At 39.6% G+C, this 19,758-nt stretch overlaps 1 protein-coding gene across 3 annotated transcripts in view; it reads left to right on the top strand.

Moving 5' to 3' along the window:
- pvrl2l (PVR cell adhesion molecule related 2 like) overlaps positions 1-19,758 on the top strand; it is a 296,803-nt gene that overhangs the window by 124,097 nt on the left and 152,948 nt on the right. For all 3 annotated transcript variants that reach the window (XM_067612167.1, XM_067612170.1, XM_067612169.1), the window contains exons 3-5: positions 1,741-1,984; positions 14,449-14,742; positions 19,176-19,293. In XM_067612167.1, coding sequence (XP_067468268.1) covers positions 1,741-1,984; positions 14,449-14,742; positions 19,176-19,293 — 656 coding nt within the window. The remainder of the gene's footprint in view (positions 1-1,740; positions 1,985-14,448; positions 14,743-19,175; positions 19,294-19,758) is intronic.

Raw genomic sequence — 19,758 nt, forward strand, 5'->3', positions numbered from 1 at the left:
GGAACTGCTGGAAGGCATATTTTTTTTCTCTTAAAGTGCCGGCTTGCTGTTTTCTCCTCCTCCGATGTTTGTTCTAAAGTAAACTAAACACATCCTGAGCCACTATGTTTGCTTATGAAATTGGCATAAACTTCTCAACTGAGGCAGTTTACACACAGCCTACAAAGTGACAGAACATTCATCCGCAACTATTTTGGTAATAGACTAATCGTTTTAGTCATTTCTAAAGCGAAAACGCCAAACATTAGCTGTTTGCAGCTTCTCAAACGTGATGATTTGAAGCCTTTCTGTGTTGTATATGATAGTAAATCTTTGGATTTTTGACTGTTGACTAATTTTTCCCAATTTCCTGAATTTATAGACAAATCGATAACTGACAGATTAATTGATAATAAAATAATAATTAGCTGTCCTGCCTGTTACAGTCATCAACAGTGTGTCCACAGCAATCAATATTTAGTCATGGGGATTACATTACTTAAGGAAATATGCAATTAAAATCATCTTAAAAGTCTTTCTGACCAGTATGTAAATATGTTGTTAGTGTTTCCTTTCATTTCTCGAGCAATTATCACTCACAGCTCACTCTATTTTAACTGGATCTTATCCAATGGGAAGGGCCGAGCAAACACTACACCAGAATGGGAACCTCTGGACTATCTGAAAGTCAATTTATTTTATCAAATCCCAGATGACAACTTATCTGACACCACCTGAACTGATGCTCCAAGTAGACTAAAGCAAAAGCGTTATGAGCTGTTTACTAGTTCAATTTGCTCCTGGTGTGATCTGTCCCTCTCTGAGTTGTGGATGGAATCAATAGGCAATTTGTTCATATACAAAAAAAACGAAATTGCAGACAGGCGAAATTGCCTTATGTTATATTTTCTTTACAATCCAAAGCAAAGGAGGGAAGTCTCATCCACTAATTTGTGCTGACATCTGGGTTACGATCCATCTTCCTCCTCGCACCCTTCAACCGTCTCTGGCATACCTCTAGATGTTGTAAATTTAATAGATGTTTGCTAAATGTGTATTGATGAACTTTATTCCCTCTACTTCCTGGTCCACCACTAGACAGCAATTTGTATTTGAAACTGTCACTTTGAAAACTGCAGAGAAAAGAAAATCAATTTGGTATAACATCACAGTATTTTCCCTGGCGGTGGAGTCTCATATAGCCATAACAGATATCAATATCTCTCTCACATCAGAAATCTAAAGACAGAAAGGTGCGTTAGATGACTTTCTTTAAAAAGGCATCGGGGGTCCTTGAGAGAGTGTTTGCAAGTCTAAGAGACCTTCAATTTAATCTTGTAATAGATTCTCTTGGCTCCTTTACTCAGACAGCTTTAATTGAGTTTGACATTTTCCTACCGTAAATGAAATTATTCCAAGTTTCAAAGTAGAAAGAATAGTGCGGATTTTAATAGTCATGCAGTTAAATATACCGTCGCTGAAATTTAAACATGAACACAGGCTTTTTTTGAGTTGTTGTAGATAATTATTGGATGTTCTTGTTTATTCATACAGTTATTAAATAGATGCAGTAGATAATGAGCTGCTTACTGTTCAGAGATGTTTTTAGTCTGGGTTTGAATGTTTTGTTTTGAGTGTTGGAGAGCTTTCAGAGAACACATGAATGATTGAAATTATTTTTGGCATAAAATTGTAATTCAGAAACCCCACACTGACTGAAAAACAATCACTGATTTCCTTTACAAACTCTATTCTTTCCAGGTGTCTTGGATATGGGAACCCATTGATGGTCAGAGGGACAACATCGCTGTATTCCACCCCGTCTATGGACAGAGTTTCCCCAACTTGTCCTTCAAAGACCGAGTTGTCTTCCTCCACAACACTCTGGAGAACCCGTCCATTAGGATCTCTGACCTCAGAATGTCCGATGCCGGCCGCTATACTTGCGAGTATGCCACCTACCCTTCTGGAAATGAACAAGGGACCACCACCCTTATCATGCTTGGTGAGTAGTAAGATACAATGTATCCATATAACATTATGTAACCCTTGCTACACCGAATGTAAAAAGAAAAGTTGCTTTCTATTGCAGACATAGCTGAGACTTTTGTGTGTTTTTTTTTTTATGTAACAAGGACACTTAAGGATTAGAGCATCAAAAGGTCAAAAGTATTTCAACTTTTCAGCAAAAGAGGACTGTGCTTCAAGCAGGCTTTCAAAAGCTGTTCTGCTACATCACCCTTGACAAGTGCCTCCCCAGCCATCTGCTTATCACTGCTTTCTATAAAAGACGTTCCCTTTGGAACAAAGCCTAAGAAGAAGCAATTTAAAGCATTTGACGAGAATTCTCAGGGTATATCCTGTTAGATGCAGAATGAAAAACAAGAAATATGGGTCTGAAAGATTCAGACATGGCACTACTTATATACTGTCAGCCTTTTACGTAAAGACACACTGTTAATTTAAATGTGATTTGAGTAGCAGGCAATCTTTTAGGCAGTGTTGTTGTTTATTTTGTGGGTGAGACTGTAACTTCTGTGTTGAGTCATACATATTTAGGTAACGGATGTATAGCCTAAAGTACTCTAGTATTAATGAAAAAGCAGATTAAGGTCATTTAAATGGCTGACATTATTGTATTTTCCAACAATAACTGGAGGTTGGGTGGGTTTATTTGATAGTTAGTTCAGAACAATGTGATCAAGAGCTAATAAATGAGCATCTCTTTTGCTGTTTTGTCTTTTTGTTGTTTTTTTGACTTGCTTACAGAGCATTGGATGTAGGGTATCATCCTGCTAAGTATATCAGCCTGCAAAGACTCTGGTAGATGCTCTACAGATGCTCTACAGTCATTTGTCATCATGTTGTCTTATTTTTTCACATAAACACATCATCAGGGTCAACTTCCTGTGACCTTGTTGACATATTTGAACACTTCTACATTTCAGTTTAATTAGGTTTAAACATGTTTTGGTCAAATGAGTGATTACATTACTCGTTGATGACTCTTACTGTGATAAATTAATCATAACAAGGCAGTTATCTCACCACAGCCTTATATTCCAAACATCAGACTATTCTTGTATATACATGTATCTAGCAGTGGCAAACATTCACAAACATTTCTCTCTCAGGAATTCAGCTTTTGACTTTAGTAAGATATCACATCTTATGTTACAAATTATGTTTTAAAGACAAACAGCACAGGGAGCACACAGCTGTAAAATCTTGCATCATATCAAATACAGCTGTCTAATTATACTAACAGAGATGCCAACACAGACTACCACTGCATGTCTGGATCACAAAAAGAGGAAATTTAAATAAATAACATACAGACTGGTGACAAATTAAAGGAAAAACAGGTAGGTCTGACTGTTTGACCCCTGGAGTAAGGGGATCTGGTGGCTCTGTTATGCTTTGGGAGGCATTTTGCTGGCATGGTTTGGGTCCACTTGTCCCCTTAGAGGGAAGGGTCACTGCAAATCAATACAAAGCTGTGCTGAGTCATTATCCTATGATGATACATTTCTATCCTGATGGGAGTGGTCTCTTCCAGGATGACAGTGTCCCCATCCACAGGGCCCAAGGGATCACTGACTAGTTTGATAAGTATGAAAATGATGTGAATCATATGCTATGGCCTTGGCAGTCACCAGATCTCAACCCAACTGAACACCTACGGGAGATTTTGGACCGATGTGTTAGACAGCGCTCTCCACCACCATCAACAGAACACCAAATGAGGGAATATCTTTTGGAAGAATGATGTTCATCCCTCTAGTACAGTTCAGAGACTTGTGGAACCACTGCTAAGGCACACTGAAACTGTTCTGGCTGCACATGGTGGACCAACACCTTACTACGACACTTTATGTTGGTTTTTCCTTTGTCACCTATATGTGTGTGCGTTTATATGCTTAAATTACCAATTGCCGCCACAGGCACTGTTGACCAGCAGGGTGCCGATGGAAACTATGCTACTGTTTGGTGAAGGTGAGGGGGAAGGCATGTCAGGAGATAGTGGAAGAGGATGAAGGGTAGGAGTGTGGAGGTGAGACTTCCAACTTTGAATGTCAGCACCATGACTGATAAAGGGTGAGAATTGGCTGATATGATGGAGAAAAGGAAGGCAGATATACTGTTTGTGCAGGAGGCCAGGTGGAAGGGGAAGTAAGGCCAAACTGTTCTACCATGGTGTGGATGGGAAGAGAAATGGGGTAGGGGGGTAATCCTGAAGGAGTATGTCAAGAGCGTATTGAAGGTGAAGAGAGTGTCAGACAGAGTGATGAGTATGAAGCTGGAAACTGAAGGTGTGATGATGAATGTTGTCAGCACATATGCCCTGCGGGTTGGATGTGAGATGGAAGAGAAAAAAGAACTCTGGAGTGGTGGACAGTGTACCCAAGGAGGAGAGAGTGGTGATTGGAGCAGACTTCAATGGGCATGTTGGCGAAGGGAACAGAGGTGATGAAGGAGGTGATGGGCAGGTTTGGTATCAAGGAAGGGGATGTGGAAGGACAGATGGTGGTGGTTGGTCCAGATGACATACTTGTGGAGGCATGGAAATGTTTAGGAGAGATGGCAGTGGAGTTCTTAACTGGATCTTCAAGAATAAAGGTGATGTGCAGAGCTGTAGTCACTACAGAGGTATAAAGTTGATCAGCCACAGCATGAAGTTATGGGAAAGAGTAGTGGAAGCTAGGTTGAGAGGAGATGTGATGATTAGTGAGCGGCAGTATGGTTTCATGCCAGGAAAGAGCACTACAGATGCGATGTTTGCTTTGAGAATGTTGATGGAGAAGTATAGAGAGGGTCAGATGGAGTTGCATTGTGAGAGGAGGTGTGGTATTGTATGAGGAAATCAGTATTGGCGGCGAAGTATGTAAGAGCGGTGCAGGATATGTATGAGGGCAGTGTGACAGTGGTGAGGTGTGCGGTTTGAGTGACAGACGGGTTCAAGAGGTGGGATTATATTATGGATCAGCTCTGAGCCCTTTCTTGTTTGCAATGAAGACGGACAGATTGACAGACGAGATTATGTTCATGGATGACTTTGTGATCTCTAGTGAGAGTTGGGAGCAGATTGAGGAGAACCTGGAGAGGTGGAGGTATGCGCTGGAGAGAAAAGGGAATGAAAGTCAGTAGGAGCAAGATGGAATACATGTGTATTCGAAAAGATAAGAAGCTGGAGGTGGCAGAGTTGAAGATGCTAAGATTTTCGTTGGGAGTGACGAGGATAGACAGGATTAGGAATGAGTATATCAGAGGGACAGCTCATGTTGGGCGGTTCAGAGACAAAGTGAGATGGTTCAGACACGTGTGGAGGAGAGATGCTGGTTATGTTGGGAGAAGGATGCTGACGATGGAGCTGCCAGGCAAGAGGAAAACAGGATGGCCATGGATATGGTGAGGGAAGACATGCAGTTGGTTGACAGGAGGACAGGAAGAGATGGAAACACTTGTGGCGACTCCTAATGGGAACAGCCGAAAGAAGTAGATATTTAATTGTATACGTTATACACTAAGAAAAGTTGCATTAAAGTAGTGTGATATGTAATAAGCAAGAAAACAGGTCATACATGGAAACAATTGTAGTTATGTAATGGCAGCTGTATTGCCAAGATAAGATACCAAACCTCCTTGATGCACCTGATTGCTTTTATTCTCTGCACAGTTTAATAACCACCTATGAAAAAGGCTGCACAACCGCAAACATTTAGCAGAGCACAGCCCACAATGTGAAATCTGGAGAAATGCTTAAACTTACCTAAGCGTCTTGATTTTTGAAACTGAGTGGATGTTAAGTTGTTGTTAGCAGGGGACGCATCCTGTTTGTAATCGGAGACAGCTGGTGTTATTCATCCACCCACATGTCCTCCCGTTTGCACTCTGCTTACAAAGGAATCCGATGCCTGGTGTCTTTCTTCAGCAGTTAACAACACTGAGGAGTCTTCATGCTTCCATGTGAATAACACCAGTTATTATATGGAAGTGATGTGCTTACAGTATGTGGCCCCTAGCATCAGTGCTTCTGTGTTTAAGAGCTTGCACATTATGCACTCCTATCATAATGGCAGGCTCAAGGGATGTCCTGGGAAGATGCCTTTGAACTGAAACGCTGCATTTACTGAATTCATATTCTGTGCAGTTTAGGCCTGGTACTTTTTACTTTTTTTTATCATAATTGTTTTTGTTTGTCAGTGTGAGATATGGAGGATGTTTTAGCCCTTTCTTTTTTTTTCTTTACCTTGCACAAATTGGGTGCAACTTCACAACATTTCATTTATTTTTGTCACAGTACAAAACAATCAAAGTAATAACTGAAAGAAAGCTGCATTTCTGAAAGAAATTGTAGTTAATTTGTTGGTGCTTGAAATGTGGGTCTGGGGATTCCTTATCTGCTTCTCTAAAATAGTACACATAGACTCCGCACTGTGGAGACACTGTACGATAAACAATTTTTAAAATGCAATAATTAAAATAAATTCATTACAGTATACCCAGTTTCAGCCAGTAAAATGTTTTCAAATTCCTTTCATGTGTTCCCCCAGCTGGGCCAGTAATATTTTCCCCAGTAGTTTTTCAAAGTGAATCTTCACAAAACAATTCAGAATCCACGCTGGAAGCTTCTCTCACAGAGACCAGAGCACATAGAAGATGCAGAAACTTGGCTATCTTGCCGAGAAAAACACGGGGAGATATTCTGGTGGGCTTGCAGATCGATGTGGGCTAAGCCTCCTAAACTGCTGCTGTTGGCACAAAGCAGAGGTAGACTGGGAAATACCTGCTGGAAAGCTCACTGGCTTGCCTTTTGTCTGGAGTTACAACAGTGCCAAGCTCTCTGGGACAGACTCTGGTTCATGTAAATGCACTTGAAGAACCAAGTGTCCCAAAGTCAATGAAAAACTCATATTTTACCTTATTTTATATAGAAGCCATATTAGCCAATCACATTAGATCTTATTGAATCCTGGACTGCTGGCAGCCAATCATATTACATCTTATTTAATATAGAACCACCAGCACCCCAATCTTATCACATTTTATTTAAGTATGAATGCATAATCCTGACAGCCAATCGTATTATAACTTATTGGATACAGCACCACTGCCAGCCAATATTGGGGTGTGAATAAAGAATCACTCACTTGTCAGTGAATGATATCATATTGTCTTGGATGGGGACCATACAAAATCAATGGTGGCCAATTATACTTGAATATAGTGTGGCCAGCTGGACATAAATACAATTACCGGTGAGGGAGACTGTAGTAGATCAGTAGGTTGGAAAGAGCTGGTTAGAAAGTACTGTATAACTTTCCCTCTTTGCAGAGAGATGCATTTATGTAGAGTAACCATAATTTAATGTGAGCAACATACACATGTCCTCTACCATTACCAACCATTTTTTAAAAGTTTGGGATAAATGTGTTGGACACAATCAGGCCTGAAATTGACGTTGCGCATTGTTACTTTCACTGCTCTGTTGAGACGAAAGAAACACAGGTGCGGGACAAAAGTTGGATAAAACGACCTCAAAACAAGTAGGTACTTAATATTTCTGGCAAATAACGCTCCTTAATGTTTCACTTTGTCCTCCAAGAAAATAACTCTTTAAACCAATTTATCCTGTGAAATGTTGCAATTGTATGAAATTGGTCCAATGCGTCTCTAAAACTCCTTAATGCATAATCACCATTTTCTCTTATGAATATCATTGGGTTGGAATTTAAAATGTTGAAACCATCACAAGTCCTTCCCCATCATGTGCAATCCATCTCCAAGTCATCATCGTGTTCCTCTCTGTTTCATAAACAGCAAGGACAGTTGAAGCAAAGATAATCAATTAAATAAATGGACCAGTAAGGCTTCACTCAAGGCAAGTTAACTTTTTTTTTTACCATTAACCTATTTATGTCAGTTGTATAGACACATGGAGGATATTTTTGGTCATAATTGAAATTAAAAGTCAGAATAGAAAATTAAAAGAGATAAAATTAAAACAATTATTATTTTACTACACTGCTAGGAATAATCGGGCCATAATTAAACTTAAAAAGTAAATTGAAAAAGCAAATTTAAAATGTAAAATGATCATTTAAAAATGTAAAGTGAAATTTAAAATAAAAAAGCTTAAGTGGAAATTCTCAAACTGAAAGCTTAAATTAAGATGAATTTGAAAATGGTAATGGAAATAAGAAAAGGGAAACATCAATAGATGATATAAATTTACAATCATCAACAAATAAATATTTCCGTATGGTATTTTTTACTTACCAAGTGAATTTTAACTCTGGCAAAACTGATTGGATCAGGCTGATTTTCGGATGCGGACTGAAGGGTGAGGTGTAACCTCATGTGGACTTCACGGCATGTCCCTGACTTCTGTGTTGCGACCGTTCCCCCGATACTTACCCTGAAAATTTACAGAAAAGCAACAATTTTAATGATCAACAAATCATTAAAGTGATTTATTTACAAAAGAATACCAGACATTGGCTGGTTTCAGCTATTTAAATGTAATATTTCTGGGTTTTGGACTGTTGGTCAGACAAAACTTGCAATCTAATCAACAGATTCATCAATAATGAAAATAACCATTAGTTGCAGCCCTGCATAGTGTATATCATATGGAATAATGCAAGTATGGAATTAGGACACACTGCAGCCCATAAATGTATTGTTAGCAAAGTGAACCTTTTAGATTGATTATCTAATTGTCTTAATAAATAAACATAACTTGATTTTCTATTTGATTTTGGTTCTCAAGGCTTTACTGGAGTCTAACTCAGCTGATGAAACTTTTTCTACCTCCAGGGCAGCTCTGTTTCTGAGAAATGATGACTAATACTTAGTCCATTGATTCCAGCCACCAAACACAGGAATAAATGTCCATCTCTTCCTCAACATCTGTTGTTCAGGCATTCTTTAGTACAGCATTGTGACCTTAACAGCTCCAGTCAGCTGCTCAGTGGGCAGCAGAAGAAGAATGTGGTCCTACCGGGCAGCTCCCAGGTTAGAAAATGTGCAAGAAATTGGGTCTTGCCCTGAAGAAAAGTGCGAAGTGAATCTTCTACAGGTGAAGAAAGGTTAAACAGAAATTTTAGAAGTAATCTGTTTGGCCTACCAGGATAGCACTCGGTGCATTTTAGATTCCAGCCCTGATAACAAACCACAGCCAGTGCTTCAGTTCAGTATAGATATTGGTGTGTTTTCTAAAACCAAATATTAATTGAATAGAAATACCTTGACTTCCAGAGTTTTTGACAACCTCGGCAAAGGAGAACCTTTATGGCAGATGAAGATAACCTGCACAAAACAAGCTAGTTTCCATGCACTGAAAATCTGTCAGTCAGCGGATACACCAAAACTACAATAATAAATTGTGCTGTGTACCGACATCCTTTGTGAATTGGAACAGCATCCACCATCCTTTTTATATTGCTGAGTTGTTGATAACAGACATGGGAAGGTAAAAAAAGAGAAAAATGCCTGTGAGTGTACATTTGCCCTCAAATAGGAGCACTGAATCAGTCAAAATGCAGGTAAATGCAGCAGCACAAAGGGTCTTCAAATACACGGCCTCAAGGCACTTTTTGTATTTGTGTTCAGAGGAAAAGCTGAGCTGGGTTTAGAAATCAAAATGATGTGTGCACAATTTTTAGTTTTTGCATAAGAGCAGTAACATTGGGAATTATATCTGTCTTCTTCTTCTTTTTCTTCTTCTTCTTCTTTTTTTTTTTACATTTTAAGCTCTTAGCTAGTGCTCTCAAGCTTAAATTAACTAAATTAGTCTCAAACTTTAATTAATGCATTTTGTCACCATTTCTAGCAGCCAATAATGAGTTGTCAAAACCACACACAAACAGCAGAATAATTGCAGTATAAACTATTCCCGTGTTCCTTGAATACTCATGTAATGTTAACAGTTGAGGAGATGTAGAGAGCCAAACAGATGTTTTTCCCAACAATGTCTGGAAATATTCAGCAGCAGTGTGTCAAGCTGAGAGAAGATGTTTACAAACCTGGGCAGCTGGTGAGACATGGATTCCAAAGAATTTAACAAGATCCAGAAGCCTTTATTGATTTTTTGGCGAATGTATGCTGCAAAGTAGAAAATAAAAAAAAAAAAAAATACATCACTTGGCTGCCTTCTTCAGGGTACAGCAGTGAATAAATCTATGTTTAGAGAGGGAGAGAAGGAGGTAACATTGATATGTGCCACCAGCCAATGCTGCTAAATCTAAATCTGCCTGCTCTTCAAAGCTCTGTTTCAGTGTTACCAGACATTGTTTGGTGATCCTACATCATGTTAAAAACCCAGCTCATCACTTCTGACATACTGTAATTGATGCGATATGGAGGATGCAGTTTGTTTCCATTATGCACTTGATTCAGTGGAGTTAAAACGTAGGGTAACAAGCTCAATGGCTCTAGGGTTCACATTAAGGTTGTCAGAAAATTGCGATTCTCATCTCGTTGTTTGACCCTTTTTTAATAGGAAAGCTTGCTGGAGATGAATTCAAAACTGCAGGGAGGTTTGTTGATGGATGACACTGACGGATGGGGGCAATGTATGAAAATGTCAATAGACAAATCTTGGCTGCAGGTGGAAGTAGTCCAGTCGGCGTTACTGTGGTGGCACCTCACTTGTAAACCGGCATATAACACTGTAATTTATATAAAAGTATCTCAATGTTTGGACGTTTTTGCCAAGAAATATGGTGTCCAGTAAAAGCAGTTGCTGAGAGTAAGCTACTCCACACAGAACTTTTAACATCCAGACTGTGGAGGTTAGACAGAAGCGATTTGTCAATGTTATTTTTTCTCAGAGTCTGCGTCATAATTCATTTCTGACTATTTGATAGAGACTGAATAACTTCCACTCTCACACCAACTACCTTAATGCCAGAGGGAGCGACTGCCAACTCCATGATTAACCCAAACTCTGCTTTCATTGTCAGTGTAAATGTATTCAGTTCCACTCTGCCACTGCGGTAATAGCGGCGGTGCTTGAGAGCGTGACAAATCCTAACAGATTTGTCAATAAGTAGCATGTTGATCACTCAAAAGTTGGACTTTTGATTAATCAAAGAAGAAGACTAAGAGTCTACAGCAACTCTACGGTGGTACTTTGAGCTAAATACTAACATCAACATGCTAACATGCTCACAATAACAATAATAGCAGGTATAACTTAATGTTTACCATGTTCATCATCTTAGTTTGTCTGTTAGCATGCTAAAATTTGCTAATAAATAGCGATAAACACAAAGTACAGCTGAAGTTGATGGGAATGTAAGCCAGATAGCAGATGATTCTGTCAAATTTGGTTGAGTTTAGGCAATAAATGGGTCAGTAATGACAACAGCAAGTGGGGTTTTGGTCTAAAAATGGCTCGTCTCCAGCCAGCTTCACACTCAGTAAGAAATCATTGCGCTTGGCAGATATTCCCACCTTGTTTGGGATTCAAACTGGCAATCTTCCAGACAGAGCCCAGCCAATTTTAATCGGCCAATATTGGCCTATTGCAGATATATCGGTATCATATCAGTATCAGCTTATATGTTGTATGATATGTGCTGATATTTTTTAATTTCTTAAAGTTATAAAGTTATATATTTTATATTTATAAGGAATATCAGCCAATATATTCATCAGAATTTTTTTATAATATTTGGTATCGGCCCCAAAAGTCCAGTGTTCGGTCGGGCTCTACTTCCAGGCACCAGCCTTGTTCTGCACTGCCAAGGTTATAAGAGTCTTAGAGACTTTTAGTTTCAACTTGGGGCAAGCATCTTCCTTGCTTTAAAGGTCTCCACCAACTACAAGGACACTTTACAGCAAATGTATCTTTAAAGGAATGAAAGCAAATGGGCAAATTTCCCCTACAGCAGATTGCCTGTAATGGAAATTTAGAACTTTGAAGTCTAATTATTTCTAGACTGCACATTGTATCTCCATATTGTAACCTACAAATGCGAGTTGGGAGTTTGGAAAAGTTTTTACTGCAGTACCTCTGTTATAAAAACCACAATCTTTGGGTAAACACTCATCAAAATGTGATCTGAATACTTAAAACAAAAGCATGTGGTGAATATAACTTTTAAGCTTTCTAAGTGCATGGCTTCCTAAAGCAAACATACCTCATGTAGTTATTGTGTTTGAAAACATTACTGTAATGCATTTTTCCTGTCTCCCCGTCAGTCTCTGGCATTTAGCCTGTTGATATTTACACAGGGGTGAGGGTTTTGGGGGGGGGGGGCGGTTGGCGCAATGTTTATTCAGTTCCTTTGGCATGGCTTCCCATTTGCCTTCTAATTACTCTGTACTCAGAATGCCTCAGACGGATGTGAGGAGTAGCAGCAGGCTCAATTGGATGCAGTGTCACGAAACACATCAGGGACGGATACTCCCCACTTGTTAAAGCCCCCAGATCAATCCAAACCCCTTTCCACCACTCTGCTTTACTCCCTGCATGGTCAGTCTCTGTCTGTTTATGTCTGTTTCATCTCCTCTGTCATCCCCTCTGTCTGCATCTCGTCTATGCTCTTTTGCTTCTCTCCTTCATGTCTGAGCTCACTTCTCTCTCGTTTCGTCTCAGCTCTCGATGCCTGTTCCCGCTCTTTGTTTCATCTCCCATCCAAGGATATCTTTAGGTTTTTAGAAGACAATATGTAAGACTTTTTAAGACCTTTTGTAACGCTGCCTGGATTTGGATTTAAGACCAACTTTGAAGACAATCAAGGTGACAAAGCTGGCAAAATCATCTGCCATCCACAAATAGCAAAAGAAACAATGATAGTAAATTAAAAGAAAGGAAATTGTTAAGTCCAATGAAACAGATCCAATGGACCCTGTCCTAATTTCTATCACATAAGAACCTCAGAAGACTAAGAGGCCTACCATTGCATGATGAAACAAGAGCTAGCATGCGACTGATGCATGACTCTTGCCACAAAGCCATTGTAGCAAGGTACTGTAATGATCTCAACCTCTGATTTATGCAGCCAGAATTGGTAACGTTTGGCACTTCATATTATAGGTTACAAATATGACCTTTAATGCATATATTACAGTTATTTCTGTGCTTTATTAAAGAATTCATTGAAAGCATTTAACATTATTGAAAAGACTAATATACCTATCATTCATGTGTCTATTTAAAACATTGGTGGTATTTTTTATTATTTGAATTAATGTGACTATGTTGAGATATTCATTCCAAATGCTATATATATTTAAAGATCAATTAAAAATATAGACTTTGGTGTCAGTCCCTTAAATACAAAAAGCAAGGACTTCTTTTTTGACTCATGTAGTGGAAAGAAATCCGCCAAAGAACACACAGAGAGCAATTTTTTCCACTGACAGTAGCCTCAATAAAGCAGCAGGCAAAGCTCCGACAGGAAATTTGTTTTCAATAATTGCCTGACTTTTTGTTGATAAGTAAAATCTTTCAATTCTGATACAACGGATATGACAGATTGAAAGGCATTTAGGGGGAATTTACTAAATCACATCCTACAGTACAAGATGGCGCAGGCTTTAAAAAAGACTTGGTACAACAAAACAAAGTAAACGGCAACACTTGACAACACGAAATAATGGAATTCACTGACATTTAGAGATTGATTGATAGTGTGTCGAGGTTGGGTTTTTCTTTTAAGAAGGGAAGGACATTTTCATGGAACATTGCCACTTTATAGAACAAGTCCAGTTTGATTTCACAAAGCTAATGTGACGGGGGGGGGGGGAGTGAAAACAATGTTTTGCATATCGCTGTTGCAATGTCAAAGCTCTCCTGAAATGTTGTGTGTGTTTGATGTTTCACTTCAGTGGAGAGATTACCTGCTCCTGGTGATATAACTCCGTCAAAGCCAATTAGTTGGTGTCTATTGGTGACTGTTTTTTTGTTACTTTTCCCTCCAGGTAGTTGATAGTTTAGGAAATGCAAGGTTTTTACAAGTATGGAAGGAACAAGCGCTGTTGTAGATTCTACAAAAAGCATACAGGCTGTCCTTAAATGATTAAAAAGACAAAAAAAAAACTTCTAAAAACTGAATTTAGTTTGTAAGACTTTTAAAGGAACTATCTGTACTTTTTCTTTCTGTCTCTTCTGATGTTGAGTGGCCTAGGGTCACACCAGAGGGCCTTCCCCTCCTCTCCGAGTTTCATTACAGCCACAGTAGGATATATACACAACAAACTGATTGAACCTCCTCTTCCTCTGCTCTCTCCTCACCCTCCTCCCTCTTCTCCTCCTCTGCCTCACGTTTGATGTCTTACTTTTCGCCACACTTATTTTTCATCTCTCCCTCCTCTGCCATTTTTAATTTTTTCCTCTCTTCTCCTCTTCACCCCTTGTGTCTCGATTCCTATCATCTCCTCCCTCCCACCCTCTCCTTATAATGTCCCTCTCTGTTCCTCCCACTTACCCCCCCTCTCCCTCCCTCCCCACCACAGCCAAACCCAAGAACTCAGCCAACGTGGTGACCGTCCAAGCCGGCACCAAGTCAGTGGTGGTGGCCCAGTGCGAGGCGGCAGACGGCAAACCGGCAGCCACCATCAAGTGGCTGGCGTCGGTCGGGGGAAACCACTCGACCAGCACCACAAACGGGCCGGACGGCACAGTAACGGTACGCAGTGAGTATCGGTTGGTTCCCACACCGGCGGACAACGGCAGGGAAGTGACATGCATGGTGGAGCAGAGGACACAGGACCGGCCGTGGGTCCACCCTGTCAAGCTCTCTGTGGAGTGTAAGGAAGACACACACACACACAAACACACACACACACACTTTTATTTATATCCACATAACGCCAGTACTGCAGGATACTCTCTATCATCTCTAGCCCCCTCACTGCTTATTGATGGACGTTTCACAGATTGCTAATTATAAGTTAGAACAGTCCATATTTATATCTCAAGCTGTGGAAACACGATGATGACAAATTGATACTTTTAAAACTGTAGTGTGGAACACCTCCTCCACACACTCTCCTCCCAAATCACTTCTAATCCGCTTCTCTAATGACCTAAATAATAAAAACAACATCTGGTCTACTTGCTTTAACATCTGAAAACACATTTTCACTTCTGCATTGTTTCAAAATTGTGGGTGTAACGCATGAATACAAATAAAACCTATTCTTCTTTTATTGCATAAGTTTCTATTATGAATGGCTTACAGTATAGAAGTCCTGCAGATTTGCGACAGGCTTTTAACAAATTTGGGATCACGATGTAAACAATGAGAGCTGAGTGACGGGTTGCCAAGTGAATGCACACTACATGAAAATTCAGGACACAGTCTTTATATACTTAGCATCTGATTCAGTGTGGAGTCTGTCATTATGCAATCAGCCGATGAGACTTCCTTCTAGGTGAATTGTTTGAGGGAACGAGAGCTTAAACCACCTCTGCCTCGGCTGAAGTGCTGTTCTGGTTTAAACCTTTTATCAACTAAGATATGTTTGCCACATGATCCATGGTTAGTCAATTTGTTTTACCAATACATTATAGCCAATATGATAATGCATCCTTGCAGTACAGTCATCCAGATATTATGACAATCCATCTACAACAGCAGGGCAATGTATTAATTGCTTCAAGATCACTGTGTTTGTCACCTTTTCTCCTAAATTGTTAATTTCGTAGCAGATTGTAACAAATGCATCCATCCAGAATTCTTAAATTATATACAAGATAATGACTGATGACTGTGGTAACTCCCAATCTTCAAGAACAGCCCTCAAAAAGTAAAGAGAACAAAATGATGGCACTTTCACCTTTCTGTACTTTTAGGACTTTTAGCCCTCATTAGTATAGAAAAAGAAGACGGCACAAGTTTACACACAAATGTGCACACACACACACACACATACGCATTCATTTAATCCATTAAATTCCATTCTAATTTACATGGGATTAAAATATTACGCAGGTTCAGGGTAGCTTTACAGAGATTTAGGGATGCTGACAGCATCGTCTTAACTGTGTGACCTCGCCGCCGTTTACTGCAAAGATGGAACAGATTGTCTTTGTTCAGCCTCTTTTTTTTAAATCTGCAATTTTTACACGGCATACTCACACACACATAAATTTACAATCAAACTGCCTGTCAAGCTGTTATGAGAAATAAAGTGGAATATAGATGGGAAATTCCTAAAACTACCTGAAGACAAGACCCCTAGTTACACACACACACATTATCATACACACCTCCATGGCTGTCCATCAAGCTGCCCAATTATCATCCACAAAGTGTGCATCTTTGTATCAACATAAACAATATGTGCTATCTATGTGTATGTATATTTGTGTGGGAGCGTATATGCACATGAATGTACATTACTTACAGGCAGACAACCACACATGCACTCAAATGTGAAAACAAACAAACCTGAGAATTCTCACCTGTCAAGCTGTCAGGTGTCTGGTGTGGCTTGTATGACACATACAAACACACAAGCACAGACTTGTTTGTACCTGTGAACTTGTGACAACACCCACTGACACAATACATTTCTTAACCCTTAACTTAAACCTAATTCTAACCTAATTACCCTAAAACCAATTACCCTTGATTGAAGTTAAGATGGTCCAAAATGTCTTCACTCTCAAAAATCTCATGTGCAGAGCCAAACTAACAATGAACTCATTCTACTTACGAGTATTGCGTGGGCATCCAAAGCCTGGTATATCATGCTCCTTTGTGCCTTAGACATCCTTTGTTGTCCAAAATCTATTAAAAACACCTCATATCACAATGTCTGGACTTTAAACTAGTTATTTAAAATGTAGAATATAGTGTAAAGGTTGTGATATCTAGCACAACAAGCTAATAAGCTCTGTTACAAGGAACTACTCTCCAGAGACTGAAAATGTGATCGCTTGTACTAGTCTTTGGAGCTGTTTACCCTAAAACCTTTACCCTAAAACCAATTACCCTTGATTGAAGTTAAGATGGTCCAAAATGTCTTCACTCTTAAAAGATATGACTAGCGATTTTCTATATTTTTCTCATTGTCAAAAAATCTCATGTGCAGAGCCAAACCAACAATGAACTCACTCTACTTACGAGTATTGTCTGGGTATCCAAAGCCTGGTATATCATGCTCCTTTGTGCCTTAGACCTCCTTTGTTGTCCAAAATCTATTAAAAACACCTCATATCATAATGTCTTGACTTTAAACTAGTTATTTAGAATGTAGAATATAGTATAAAGGTTGTGATATCTAGCACAACAAGCTAATAAGCTCTGTTACAAGGAACTACTCTCCAGAGACTGAAAATGTGATCTTTGGAGCTGTTTCTGAACAAACTAATGTGCCCAAACTCTTTGGGGCAAAGGAGAACATGTCACCCAGTGCAACAGTGTGGCTCAGTGATGTGTTTTTAATAGTTTTTGGACAACAAGGGAGGTGTACGGGACAGAGGGATAAGATATATCAGCTTTTGGATACGCAATAACAATACTTGTAAATAGATCAATTCAGCTCTGCACATGAGATTCGTTCAAAATAAGAAAAATATAGAAAATGAGCAGCCGTATCGTTTAAGGTGTAACTCAAATTGATCCTCACAATGATAGAAGTACCATAACACGCACATATACAAACACACTCACTGTGACTCCTCACTGTGTATGTGTTAGTTTAGTGATGGTGTGAGGGATCATGTCTCCTGTCAGCTGTATAACTCAGATCAGCTTTTATAGGTCAGCGCTCTCTGGGAGGAACACACACACACACATATACACACACACACACACACACACACACATAGAAGTATCATACACTTACCCTCCTGTCCTGCTTCATCTTTCTCTCCCTGCTTTTGCTTTGACACACGGTCCTCACACTCCTCTCTCTGTTTCTCTCTCCCCGTTTCCTTCTCAATCTCTCTCTGTCTTTTGATTTGTTTTTTCCACATGAAAAGGGTGAAGGGAAAGAGAGCCACTAAGCTTTTCTGTTCTACCGGTTTTAGCTTCCCACACGTCGCTTTGGTTTGACTTTACTTGAACATAAGGCTCTTAGGAGAGTAACAATAACTGATTTTCTCTTCCTCCTTGTATAAACGTGGCTTGATTTTTGGGAGGAAAAGCTCTTTAAGGTAGAGCTGAGCTTAAACACGTACGCGCAGGGCCTACCAGACACGCTGAGGTTTTGCAACATGCTGAGACAGATTAGTAAAACATCTCCGAATGGCCAAGATTTTTATAGACAGTTTGTCATCCTACATACTGTCACACAGCTCCCTCATGTTACTAAAATTCGCATGTTGACTGTGACCCGACTGTGACCTGCTTTCTATCAAGTCGTTGCATACGTTAGCCTCCCTCAGTTTACAGATGTCATGAACCACATATTCCAGGTGAAAAGAGAGAGAGGATCTTGCACAGCTTGTTAGCTCGCTCACAAGGGCGCACTATAGAGTTTTAAAGTGTGCGAATCATCAGTACAAAAGGGCAACTGCAGAAAAATTAAAAAATCCGGTTCTTTGATTTAAAAAGTCAAAGGTACAAGACTGAATATATAAAAATGTAAGCAGAGAAAAGTACGATTACCAAAGAACCTTTGCTTAAAATTCTGTTGTGTGTGTGTGTTACTATTGAAGGTGAAAGAAGGAGGTGAAATTCACTTTTAGATTCGAGGTCAATTTTGGATTCATTTGGCAACTTTGTGTTTTGTTCCCAACTGCAGCAATGAAGCATTTACAGCTCTGACTTGCTCCACTGACAGGCTTCTCCTTGATGGAAATAGCCTAACCTAAGGCTCGAAAAAAATATAATTTCCCAAAGAAGTTATTAAAATTGATTGCCATAACATAAACCTAAACCATAAATCATTATATTATCCTAGAGACTCCTGAGTTCATGCAGTATGTTGAGGAACACTAGGGAATGTACAGTCCTACTCCTACTTTACAACCCTATAATTAGCTACAGTCGCTAGCTACAGAAGCTTACATAGGCCGCCATTCTTTCTGGATTGGCAAGACCGGACAATGACATAATCTGGTTTTCTCAGAATCCCCAGAGCCACCACACAAGACAGTGCATGGAAATGTTAAACTGTCTTTATGAACCTCAATTCCATTACCTCTTTCCTTTCTTTATTTTCCTGACATGATATGAAATAAAAAACCCACATCCTGTATCAACTGTCTCTCTCTTTCTCACTTTCAGACCCCCCATCTGTGACCATAGAGGGATACGACCACAACTGGTACGTCGGCCGCTCTGACGCCGTGCTCCTCTGCACGGCCAACGCCAACCCCGCGCCCACCACCGTCACCTGGACCGCGTAAGAATCCGTCCATCTGTGCAGTCGAACCGTCTCGCCTCGCCTCCCTCAGAGAGAGTGACAGATTCTCTAATTATTGCTATAATCACAACATAAGTGCGCACAACAATCGCTCCTCTTTAATGATCATTTCTTAGTAATTTTTTGATAAAAACAAATGCTCTTAACATCTCGTCCTGATAGACAGATGGCGTGCTGTGCTGTGTGTGTGTGTGTGTGTGGTTTTCTTGATGAATATTGAGCAGGGAAACAGAACGGCTGTTCACATGTCTGTGATTTTCCTCACATTAATGCCGTCTTTGAATATCACAGTCACAAATTCTTTCTCTCTTTTGCTTTTTTTCTTCCTATATATCTCTTCCAATCTTTCTCTCTTTCATCTTTTCTCTCCCCCTCTCCCACTGATTTGTCTTTTTTTAATTTGTTTTGCTTCATCTTATTTAATCCTATACCTCAAAACATATG

The sequence above is a fragment of the Thunnus thynnus genome, chromosome 15, assembly GCF_963924715.1.
Source record: "Thunnus thynnus chromosome 15, fThuThy2.1, whole genome shotgun sequence".
Taxonomy (NCBI): domain Eukaryota; kingdom Metazoa; phylum Chordata; class Actinopteri; order Scombriformes; family Scombridae; genus Thunnus; species Thunnus thynnus.